General features: G+C 38.8%; 1 protein-coding gene across 8 annotated transcripts in view; it reads left to right on the top strand.

The window, feature by feature from the left end:
* The window catches only part of DENND1A (DENN domain containing 1A), a 194,068-nt gene that overhangs the window by 81,927 nt on the left and 99,298 nt on the right, over positions 1–12,843 (top strand). For 6 of the 8 annotated variants that reach the window (XM_074161420.1, XM_074161417.1, XM_074161419.1 and 3 more), the window contains exons 6-9: positions 2,588–2,657; positions 3,783–3,863; positions 6,025–6,078; positions 10,559–10,669. The exons of 1 other annotated variant lie outside the window; for it this stretch is intronic. In XM_074161420.1, the coding sequence (XP_074017521.1) occupies positions 2,588–2,657; positions 3,783–3,863; positions 6,025–6,078; positions 10,559–10,669 (316 nt within the window). The remainder of the gene's footprint in view (positions 1–2,587; positions 2,658–3,782; positions 3,864–6,024; positions 6,079–10,558; positions 10,670–12,843) is intronic. One more of the 8 variants, XM_074161421.1, reaches the window with a different exon arrangement.

Here is a 12,843-nt window from a genome sequence, read left to right as displayed (position 1 = left end):
CTGAATTCTGCAGTGACAAAGGAGGGAAGTGAAAATTGAAATGAGGTTGTCTGCATAATTTACACGGTTTTATGGTGGTTTGTTTGTTTTATCTCATCTTGCACCTCTGTTGAGCTGGAGATACACAGTTCCCCGTGTATCGTGTTGGGTTGAGGTCTGCTTCAAGTATCAACTAATTTCCTCACCTTCAGAACTGTGAAGCTTCTCTCCTCAAATGGAAAGTTATTTGTAAAATAAGACAAAAAAAAGCAGTTATACTGAGATTCTAAACCATTATTTATGGAAAACATGGATTGAAATAAGGAAGAGTTAGTGTTAAACAGAGGACAATAGTGAAGTTCATCATCAGATACCACTGAGGAGAAAAGGGTCAGCTGAGGAGTGGGCGAGTGTAGCAGAACAGGGCTCTCCTTCCCTTTGCTGGGATGGAGGGGATGCTGATGTTCCACATCGAGTGAATATGAGACTTTATCTGGGCTATTTTTGTTAGAACCATAGAAGCTATTTTCTAGATGCTACTCAAAAGCATTAAAATGGGCTTTGGCTGGAGGATTCTCATGGGTAGAACCTACAGATGTGTCACGTTTGGTGTATTGCCATAATAAAGAAAACTGCCTTGAATCCGCAGTGAGGTGAGGTTTAGCTGTGACCAAACAGGTCCCCAACAGGTCACGTAAGTCAATGTTTGAAGAAAGAACAGAGCCCGACCCTGGTTTCGGGGCTCAGCGGGTCTCTGTTGGGTCCCTGCACCCCCTGATGCAAAGGGTGCTGAGCCTGCTCTGTCCTCCCTGGCTGGGGCTGGAGGGAAGGGCAGGGTCGGGGGACCTCGCTATTGTATTGTATTGTATTTTGTATTTTTGTATTGTATCCCTCAACATACGTTATTGTTGAGGGATATTAGTTGTTTAGTGTAAATCGTATTTTAAAAGATTCTCGTTTTAATTCTGTAGATGTAGTTTTCCAGTGAGGTCCCTGAGCGATTCGGCAGAGCTTTAAATCTCCCTTCCAGGAACAGGGTTGGGGCTCATCCTGCCGGGGAGCTTTCTGCAGCCTTGGCTTGCTGTCTTTTCAGACCTTTTGATAAATTCCGTGCAAGGATTTGTTTACCAGGTTCTTAATCTCTACTTAGCAGATAGGTTTTGAGAGGATTTCTTGTTACTCTTGTAATGGCTTTTAACTCTGCTGAAGTTTATTTAACTAAACAGAAAGAAAGAAACTTATCTTCTAAGTAATCCTTCTTGATTGTTTACAACATAATGCCAAACTTAAATGCTGTTTAAAGTGGTAATTGTCTGCCTTTCGCCTCTATTCTAATACATAGTTTGTAAAGATGCTTAGAGCATATTAATTTAAATGATAATACTGTCGTATAACATGAAAAGTTAAGTTGCTTATCAGTATATTTTGATAAGCTACTTACATTTTACAGTAGCATTTGCAGGCTTCAAACAAACGTTAATGATGGATGCCAGTCGCTTTATCTCTCCCATATATAGCTTCTCACTTCATTTATTACAAAAGGCCGTACAGTTGGGAACCATGGGGCACTCAATTCTTTATAGTTGTCAGGATGTAGTCATATTTTATAAAAACTTTAAATCCTGTCTAACTATATCAAAATAGAATCCATTTGCTTCAGAGAGCATCTGTGATTAAAAGAAGAATCAGTTTGTGCGTCACACAGACTTGCTTTCCTATTCGCTGCAGCTGAGGGGAAACTCCGTGCTGGTGTTTAAAAAGGAATTGAAATAAAGAACTGTGTCATGAAAATGGGTACAAAATCATACCAAAGCATCCTGGAATGAAATGTAACCTCTTAGCTCTCTCTCTTATTTTATGGAATAGAAATGTAATGTAAAAGACATGATTTTCTTTCTGCATGTTTGTCTTTTAAATTCATTTCTTTATTACTTTTGTAAGTTGAGTGCAAGTTTACTTAAGGTAAAGTTTCTGTTTGACCTAACTAAAGGCTGGGCTGAATACTGTGATACAGGGTGTGGAATAAGATTTCACAACAGTTAAAAACTGCGTTATTGGTGATGCAATTTAAAAAATCCAGTTGTATCAGGATTCAGACGCAAACCTGTCTGTTTTCCCTTCAGTAGGACCCCAGCTGTACGGGAGACGAGTTATCCAACGTACACTTTGGGGAATAATTGCAATTAAAAATGTTCCACTGTACATTAACATAGATATATTAGTGTATATTTCTCTCACAGGTTAAAAGCTCCCATTGGATCATGTTTGCTATGTCCGGGGTGAGAAGGGGGGTGATCTCCCAGCGCTGCCCTGTCTGAGACCCCGCTCTCTTTCGGCTGGTGCCGCATTTGACGTTTGGTGCCCGCAGGTGGCTGGGAACGCTGGGGAAGGGCAAATGCTGCAGCTCCGTTCTCAAAGGGATGCTCCGGCCTCTGCTCCATCAAACTCAAGGGCCGATGCGACTTTCCTACAGATAATTACCAAGTGTCAAGTCCAGCGGAGGCTGTTGATAGGATGCATCTGTGTAGTAAAGGCCAACAATCTTGGGTTTATTAACTGAGATTTAGCAAGTTAAATGTATGCTTTTTCTTTCTTTTTTTTTTTTTAGTTACCTTCCATGGTTTGAAGTCTTTTATAAGCTGCTCAATGTCTTGGCAGATTATTCAGCAAAAGGACAGGTATTACTCTAAAGTACTAACCTTTCTTTTCCCTGCCCAAATATCAAATGGGGGAGAGAGGATGAAAACAAGCTGTTGTTAGAAGCGTTTATATTAGAAATGATCATGTGAATTATTAATCTGTATGATGCAGTAATATATAAGATAATATTCAGCCAAACTGGAAGCTTGGGAAGCGCCTTTGGAAAAAAAAAAATGCTTTTAAATTATTTTGGGGAAAAGATAAAGTCCGAGGATGTGACTGTGGATCCAGCACAAGTTAGTGGTTTCCCTGCGGTCACCCATACTGCGCAGACATTTTCATTACCTGAACGGCATTCGGCCCGTCTGCACAATTCCCCTATTGTGGGGTTTCCTGACTCTGACAGATGTATTACCCGAGTCATGTACACTAAGCGTAGAACTAAGCTTATTCATGCAAAATGCTTACCCACATAGCATCATCTGGCCTCAGCCCTTCAGATGCTGTTTTTAAAGCAAAACAGAGTAAAAGTCTTGCAGCAGTGAAAAAATGTGAACTGAGCCATTAAAATTTGCTTCTAGGTTTATAAATGATAATTCACGATACAGGGAAGTCACATGTATGATTGCAACACCCAGTGTACTTTCAGGTATTAAGATATTACAAGTGTAATCTTCCAAGTTAGGTTGCTGCTTTGATTTGCTACCACTTGGTGGTAATAATTGCATTTTTCACTTGTCAGGATCATTCACGTTTGAGGTGGAAGCACTTAGGATCACATCTTCATCTAGATGGGTTAAATACATTTGGCTTGACCCTAAGCCAGTGAGTTCTTACAAAGAACTTGCAGTGGAAGCTGGCTTGCTCTGAGCTGGGTAGTGCCGGGGCTGGTGACCCAGGAGGTTGCAGAAATATGTAGTAATACGTATGAAAAAAAATATTCTAAAAAAATAATTTTATAAAACCCAGCTGTCAGAGGAAACTACATTCACTTCTGTTCATAGTCTAATGTATAAATCTATTTTCAGATTTTTCTTTATACTTGCAAGTTCTCTGAGCCCCCAGTTCCACAAACGTTGCCCTTCTGTCTTGGAGTTTATATTGTTATAGCAATACTGACTTAGTATGCCTTTTTTTTATTTATTTTCTTCTTATTATTTCAGGATAGTCAAAGGAGTGAACTCCTAGAAACATTTCATAAACTTACCATCCCTGAGCCAGGAACCTCTGTTCATCTTGGAGTGGTAAGTGAAGAGGCAGAGATGTAAACTAGGGCATTTAATTTTCATTACGTATCGTGATAGAGGACTGTCAAAAGCAATTCTCCTTTTTGGAACTTGGTTCACAGAAGTTGTTTTCCTGTGAGGACGCAGAGCTGTGAAATTCCCCCTTTCACATTTGGGGCCCACTGTTTCCCTTTCCTTAACCTCATATGTCTTTGAAATGCTGTTCCTTGATGGGAGGAAGATTCCGTATATTCCCTGTGGAAATTTCTCCCTGTATCGTCTGTGACCTGCGAGAGGTCCCAGAGCAACAAGGTGACATTTATTGTCCACACTTCTGCAGAGCTCCTGGATCTTGCAAGTATGCAGGGGGACAAGACTGGAAACAGTCGCGTACCTGTCGTAGCAGCGTTCTGAGCACTGTTTATCACATTTCCTGATTCCTCCTCTTCCTCCCCCCAAGAAAAAATCTCACACAGAGAAGGATTTATTTCATTTCTATATCTTGTGAGAAAATTAATCAAAGAATGCTGAAAGAATAGATGCGGGATTTTACTGATGGGATTGTATTTTCAGTTTAGTCTTTTGGGTTTTTTTTCTCTTCAGATTAATTTTTGCAGAACAACCTTGTGTTCCAGGCTGCAGTGAAAAAACACTGAAGATGCACGTTGCTGCAGTTGCCAATTAGTCATTTAGAGCTCGCATGAAAACTACTGGTGTGTGCAGCCCCGTTCTCCCTCTCCTTTCCTTTCCTTTCCTCCTCCTTCTGAAGTACTTTTTTTGGCAGCCAGCAGCTTGCTCTCATCACCTCGCACCGAAACGTCACTCGACAGGTAGCCGTTGTTTGGCCTGGCTGGGTCACCAGCTGGCGGTGGCAACGTCCCCGTCCTCCCGAGGCCAGCTCTTTGAGGAGCAGCACGTCTGTGTAAGGGGACGAGCTGGCTCAAAGGGCAGTGATCAGTTGGGATATTTCAGTTTTTTCATACCAGCGGTTTCGAGGAATGCTGCTGGTCTCCCCTTGTCTCAGACATTTCATGGGCGATGAAGCGAGAAAAGATAGAAAAATAGCGGGGAAGGGCCTGTGAGCTGTGGTGTCGTTCCGCGTTTTGTTTTGGCTGTTTACAAGCCTATTCTGGGGTTGGGGTGAGGTCCCTATACGTGCTATAGTTGTCTATACTATTCCTGTATCTTTGCACTGCATCTTTTCAACCAAACTGAAACAGTGATGTATCAAAAAGCAAAAATTTGTGTTTATACATTTAGTGTCTATATTCAGAGTAGCTGTTAAACCCGCTTGCTATTTCGGGTTATAGACTGTTCGTGAAGCACTGGGATGTCTGAGATATATATACAAGAAAATTGTGCCAATTGTGGAACTCTGCCAAGAATATAACAGCCTTTAAAACTTCAGCAAGTAATTAATAAGTAGCCCTAAGACAAATTGCGAATAATCTTAAAAATAATATAAACTGTATACAACTTTGATTTACAAAAGCAGTTCAGTCGCATTCTTTCCTTTCCTTTCCCAAAGCCCTAACCAAGAATCATGCAAATCATGCGTGGTCAGATTGGGAACTGGAGTGAACCCGGTCTCTTGGAATGCAGACAATTAAAAAATGTAACGATATAACAGATTATGAAATTGTGACACCAATATAGTCTTTCAAAATGTGGTTTTTAAGGTGTATAAAAGTGACCCGGTAAGTAGGCATAAAACTTTAGGAAGCATTTCTCAGTAAATTTCCATAACTTCACCGTTGTCCTGGGTGAAGCTTAGTGATGCTGTGAGTCAGGACAGGACCCGCTGGCTCCCCTTTCCCGTCGTCCAACCGGCAGCTGTGGAAAGATGGCTTGAATTATAGATTGCCTTGGAGTTCCTTGGCATATGTCATACGTTGTGTGAGTCTGTCTGTATCAGCGTCTCTGAAGAACAAAAAAATGTAATATAGATTTTCAGAGCATTTGATACTTTCGATCGTAACGCATTTCATATCGCATGTGTGATCTGAGCATCCAGCTTTTGAAATCCATGACAGAGAAGTCACACTGGTAGTTGGTAACAAATGTTCTGTCATTTTTACTTAGCTGAGCGGCTGCTATTATTGCTGTTACTAATACCAAGCAATAAATTTAGATTGCTTTTGACAATATTGCAATAATCAATATATTCTCTTTTTTTTAGCACTCTTATTTTACTGTGCCTGATATCAGAGAGCTTCCCAGTATACCCGAAAATGTGAGTACTGTGGAGGACCGTGCACTTCACCGCGCCTGTTTAATGTCAGTGGCAAAATAGACAACAGTTGTTACCTCTGTTTGGCCTAGTAATAGATTATATTCTGTAAAACATTGCTAGATGTTGAAGTGAACTTTAGGTGGTTAACTTACAAGTATTGGGCAGAAAATAATGTTGCCAACTGCAGAAATACATGAGTAACAGGCCTTTTGGAGTACAACATAACATAGAATTTCATGTTTGCCATTTTAATTAAGAGAAGATACCAAATGAACAGGAAATTGATGGCATCGTTATCTTAAGATACTTATTTTAAAAATATAAAGTTTTATTATTATTACCACTCTATAATTACTTACCGTTAACATTCCATGATTTCTTGGCTCTAATAAGTGAGGAAATTTAAAATACACATCTATAGTTTTAGCCTACTGAAAATTGAGAAGGAGCAGTGATTTGGGAACTGCATGTAACGCTGTGGTGGCGTTTCAGAGAACAACGATGGGCTTAATTTATGTGAAAAAAGCAGATCTGCTAATTGTACAGTGAGCCCCTTCTGAAAGAACAAGAGACCAGTAGAAATGATCCCTTTGTTAGATGGCTTTCTGAAAATGTCGAGTATTCCTGGTTTCTTCGGGGCCACTTTTCCAGAGGCTTTTCAAGCCTCACCAGGTTGTCTCGTGTGCCTCAGCCTGCCTCCCATTTCCAGCCAAATGAGAGGTCTGTGGGAAGACAATGCTGGCATTTGCTTCTCTTAAATATTCTTTAATATGCTCTGCTGTGTCTCTTAGCCAAATTTCTATGTCTGACATCTCATCTCCCTTTTCTTTCTTGAACGTTTTGCACTCTGCCTTAGCTCCATATACCTCAATTTATGGCATGAAAGAAAGGAAGAAAAGGGAATCATCAAGACATTTCATCTCGTTTGTGGATGATTTGTGTAGCAGATAACATTTGGGGCTTTTTGTTTCTGTTTTAAAACATAGTTGCCAGCTTTTCTGTGTTGTAGACTTTTCATACTGACACGTATCCTGTCAGTAAATTTAATAGTTGTGCTTTTTCTTCTAAGGTGCTTTATTTTTGTAGAAGTATGATACATTAGGAGTAATTGAAGAGTCAGTTCCTGAATCTAAACCAGCTATTGATCCTGTCCTAATCCAGACAAGTTACTTGTTTATGGGGGTTATATTTTATGTTAATTTCTTTTACGTTCATCAGCTCAAACTTTAACAATTTTTTGTTTGATAAAAACCAAAGCCTCAAACCACCCGGAGAGCAAGGGAGGGAATTTATTTCCATTTTGCAGGCTGGCAAATTGGAGGGCAGGGAAAAATGAGCTAGTAATGGTAAGAAAACAGTGGCGGGGATTAGAAGTAGCTCATCTGCCTTGGCCCTGCTTGAACTGATAGGGAACAGCCTAGTAACACACCTCTGGGAATAAAAGTGGAAGAACACTTCATGCAGTCAACAAATATATATGCCCGTATATATATACACACGCACACCCAAATTTAAAAAGCTAGTGCTCATTGTAGGGAAGAAAAATATCAAAAATCAAACCCATTGGTCTAACTGTTGTTGCAGTTGACTCTTCTATTTCTCACACATTTGGTTTGTTTATTTTTTTTCTCTAATGAGTGTTGTGTAATTTTTTTATGAGGATTTTCTCTGTCAATGCAACTTTCACATAGAATTGAGGCATATTAGGGAGTAATACAAGGACATTAAATGAGCCATAAATAAAAACCATAAATCTTCATGGTTTTTAATCAATTGCCCTGATTTATTCACATTTCTACATATCTTATCAGTAATTATATTTTAAACCCGTATTAGCAAAAGTTTTAGTAGTGCCAAGCTTTGAAGTTGTATGTAATGATTGATGGAGAGCTGCACAGAGCTCTATTTGGAATGTTAACAAACTTCTTGGGACTATCTGGGTTTGTGTCAGATCAATATGTTTAATGAGTCACGGAAACATTTAGTATGGACGTTTTTATGTAACAGCTAAGCATTCACTTTTTCAAAAGATTTAAGTTACGTGAAAGATTCGTAAATGCATTGTGACTTCAGAAGTGAATTGGGTTCATTGCAGGAAATCCAGTGCAAGGCTGTCCATTCCTAATGGGAGGGTGGAGAAGGAAACCTGACTTATTCCTATTGACATGTTCGAATAGGAAATTCACTGAAGTCTTGTAAATGAAAGCCTCTCAAGAGCAGACTAAAATTAGTGAACTATAATCTCTATTACTATGTTTGAGCTGCGCTCTTTGCAGAGGAGAGAGCTCATTCGTTTGTTCCTTCTCACTGAAGGAGAAGTGCATGATTTTTATTTTATTTATCTCAAAGGTCAGTGTGCGTGTGCATTTACTGATATTACATAGCAAATGATCAAATACATAATTGGTCTAGGAATGGACTTTCAAAGGAGCATAAGGGAATTTTGTAGGACTCCTACTTAGTTTTGAGAGGAGTTGGGGATACCTGTTCCTGTATTTTATTTTGAAAATCGCACTTTTTACTCTCCCAAGAAAGGTTTAAATCCTAGGAAACAAAATACACAACAATTATACTGCAAATTGGAACGCTTTCATTTGTATTTATTTAACTCATTCATGGTTTTGTCACTTACGAGACATGTCTTTCAAAATACATGTGTAAGTCCCAATTTCATCTTCAAAGATGACAGCTTTCTTATAAATAAAACTTAGAGCTAACACGTGAATTTCCTCAGTATCAATACATTACCATACAGCCCACATGCTTCCCAGGTGTCATTGGCAAATTTCTGAGAGCAGAGAAGACTAAAACCTTATAAATCTTTCCTTGTAAAGGTACATTTGTGTGTCAAAGCTCTACAGTAAACTCGATGAAAGAATAATTGCAAATCAAGTCCCAGTGTCTATTTTCCTCTCACCAGTGGATCCTGTTGCCTTGTAACCGCATCCCCGCAGATGCCCCTCTACGTGTTCAGGCAGAACGTGGGGATTACGTGCGCCTTTTGCCACGTCCCTAATCCGGGTGGCATCAAAGGGAGTTCAGCGCTACTTAAAAATTCTTTTAATTCACACTATTTGCAGTAATTGTGTCGTCATGCACTGTGTTTTGGCGTCGTGGAAAGATGGGTGAGAGGGGGAAGAAGAGTCGTAGAGAAGACAGCTTATGTTTAGACAAAAATATCATGCTAATCAGCACAGATGGGATGAGAAATACAGAAAAAGTACATGATAGTTTAATAGGTTTTTGGCAAAATGTGTTGGCTTTTTTTTTTCTCTTTGAATATACCTGTCTGTGGCTACAGCTTTTCTGTAACAAAGCCCTGAATGATTGTTTTATATTAACATGTTTGAAGCTAACCATAACGAGCTTAGTTTTTATCTGTCTATATACTGGTGTAAAAGTCTTCCAAAGACAATGCTTAATTTTCCTTTAGTTCTTTGTGTTTGGATGGCAAGCTGTGGAACATATTTTTGCACAGTATGAAGCATCTTGGCAGACTTTCCAGGCCAAGTATTGGTGGTTTTAGAGTTATCTTTGGATCTGTCAAAAGTGCTAATAGGCTTTGTTGAGCTTCTTTAAGTTTCTAAATCATATTTGCTTTTTGCTTTTCTGCACTTTTTTATTTAAAGATGATTAAGATTGCGCTTGAATTCATGACTAATCTAATTTTGCTCTCACATGTGCTTTTTGTATAAGACTGCCTTTATCATATAGCAACCCTTTCATATCTGTCAGAAGCTATTTGAAAACAAAGTCCCTAATTCAGCATTTTTTGGTGTATTACCTTTTCCTCCAAACCCACCCCTCCCACCCCCCTTTTTTTAATTTCTGTCTTTTAAGAAGTCAAAATAACCTCTACAAACAAAAACCCTTTTTTGTTTGCCTTGCGCTGTAAAAACCCATCGTCACATAATACGTTTTGATCAAGTTACCTACATCGTGACTTTCTAGTTTTGATAGTAAAGATCTTAGGATCACATTCTGCTGTTTCTTAGAAGATGTCTTAATTACTCAGTAAATGCTGCGTGATTCCTGCCACTGCAGCGTATGCGCGGGGCAATTCCGTTGGTAGTGGTGAATGGATAGTGTTGGTGGCTGATGGGATGAAGGGATCGTAGCCTCCTGTGCAACTTCCTCTGTTTTCTCTTCTGAATTTTAGTTATTTACAATAATTTTTATATAGGTACTTATTAATATTCTGAGCAGCAAAAGCATGGAAGAAACCTGTGTTTCCCAGGAAGTGTCTATGTAAAGTTCCAGCGAGTGTTACTTGCTTGTGTCTTGGCCTTTCTATCTACACTTTAAAGGCAGATTCCAAATGTGCTTTGCTTACAATATTCTTCTACTGCAATTAATTGTCTTTGTACTACATAAACAAACTGATCATTCAAGTAAAATCGGATGTTTAGGTTTTTTTTGTTAAGGATGCTTGTTTTTGTAATATCATGGATCAAAAATTATTTTCTTTCTTTCTTCCCAGAGAAATCTGACGGAGTATTTTGTAGCAGTTGATGTCAACAACATGCTGCATCTCTATGCCAGTATGCTGTACGAACGCCGCATCCTCATTTGCTGTAGTAAGCTGAGCACTGTAAGTAAAACGAAGAATAATTTCTTCTATTCATAGGACCTTTTAAAAAACGACAGTCATATACAGGAAATGACCCGATGGTCTCCGGGTCCCCTCCCAACCTCAGCCGTGCAACCTCAACTCAATTCTGTGGTTCTATTAGTGATTTTACTGAACTTATGTTGGCCTGTAATGCTCGAATGAAAAAGGGTGTTTTGGATACAGGAATTCTTGGGGTTTTTTGGTGCATAAATGTACAAACATTTATACCGTTGTGAAGTCCTTTTTTCATAATTTACTTGACAGGAAAAAAAAATAGATAAATGATTCTGTCAAATGCGTGTTCCAGTGACCTTTCTGGATGGACCGAAGGAGTGGGCTAAAATACATTGACAATCCACATTTTTGCAGTTGTGTTTGATAAGGTGTAGTCTTAATGCTACTTAGGCTCCATCAAGGGCCTGAGAGATGAAAGCTACTGAATGCTCTGGAGTGCTCTCTTCTCAAAATGGCTGGACATCAAAACAAGCAGACAGCTTGATTTAGTTCAAAGTTTTGTGTTATGCGTTTCAAGGTTTATCAGTCAATAAGATTGTGATTTTCTTTATAAAAGAAAATGTTAAGTTTTCGTTCTGTTTGCTCTGTAAATGGGTATTGATTGCTTTCCTTTATGAATGAAGAGCATAAGATGGTTTAACTAATTTTGCTTTCTAGTGCTATGGACTAAGTACTTGAGCGAGTCTCTCTCAGACCCAAGCTTCCATTTCCATTCTGTGTGCTATGAACTTGTCTCTTACCGTGTGGCCATGACCTACTTTGTGTTTGAGATTCATGGAATTGTAAATACTATGGGAGGCTGAAATTATGTACATAAAATCATGTAAGAATGGTCTGGCGATACAGGGCAGAATAAGGAAAGCGTAAGACTTTGTACTTAATCTCAGAGTAACTATTACAATATTGTTTTGAAAGGTAAGTGAAACTAGGAGGGTTAGAATCTCTGGGACCTATTAATAATTATTAAATGTTTACAATGAATCCCACATTTAACCGAAAGAATTTAAGTATTATAAACTTTAATATCATAGAAAACTTGTAAAATCTTAAATTTTATATCTGCCAAGTGTTCTGTGTCCTGCCTACTAAAATAAGGAAAAATACATCCAGGCCTAGTAATTGAATAAAATGAAAAAGAGATGTGTTTATTTCAGAATTTAAAGAATAGTAAATTATCAGAGAGGAGGAAAGCAGGGAAAGGCTACCCAAAGCACTTGAAAATCTGTGTGGTTGGTTGGTTTAATCTCTCCCTTTGTGACAGAGCCTGGGAAGAAGAATTACTTACCTGTCACTTTGCCTTCCTTAATGAGCCGTTTCACAAGTAGGGTTGTGTTTTCTTTCCTTTCTTTCTGCTATTTCTCTTCCTTTTGCCTCTGTCCAAGATAAAAGCGTGTCTGGTTCTTGGGTAGGGAGGGGTATTCATACTGTGTGTTCTTATCTTACAACTTTATATATAAACTGCTCCAAGACTGGAGTGACAGTGTAAGACAGGTTTGAAGCGTTGGGCCGGCGCCAGCGATTCCTCGCCCGCACGCTCCGCTCTGCGGGTTCCAGCAGTAGGAACAAGCTGCATTATTTTATTTCAAACTGTGCTCAGCGGAAGCCAAGACCTTGTAACTGGAAACGTACCAAACTGCGAATTCTCAGAGTAAAGTGAGGGTGGTGTGGTGCTGAGGGAGATGGCTTTCTTTGTTTTTAGTTTTTAGTTTTTAAACAAAAACGTGGAAGGGACCTGCTTGCGGTTAATTTCATTTAACTTTGAGAGACACAGCACGTTGCATACTTAAGGCTGGAATTTAATATCGGGTAAGGGAGAGAAAAGTAAGCAGTCCTGGGTAGAAAGTCTTTTATGGTGGAATGAATTCTGTGCTACAATATATCATATCAAATTCAAATTTTGACTGGAAATATCTTTAATATAGTTAAGTTGAAAAAGATTTAGAGGTAACTGAATGAGGTTGTTTGTTAGCTATTTTATAAACCACACGTATTGAACCTATGGAAGAAATATTGCTGTTTTCTTGGATTTTTTTCTTTTTTTCCTCCCCAAGGAAACTCGGATAATTTCTCAAAATGTTAACGCAATTATTTGTGTTAAATTTCTTTACATATTCTATGATCTAACTACTCATGAAAAG

The sequence above is a fragment of the Numenius arquata genome, chromosome 19, assembly GCF_964106895.1.
Source record: "Numenius arquata chromosome 19, bNumArq3.hap1.1, whole genome shotgun sequence".
Classification (NCBI taxonomy): Eukaryota; Metazoa; Chordata; class Aves; order Charadriiformes; family Scolopacidae; genus Numenius; species Numenius arquata.
The sequence above is the reverse complement of the archived record's forward strand: the minus strand, read 5'-3'. Positions and strand labels throughout refer to the sequence as shown.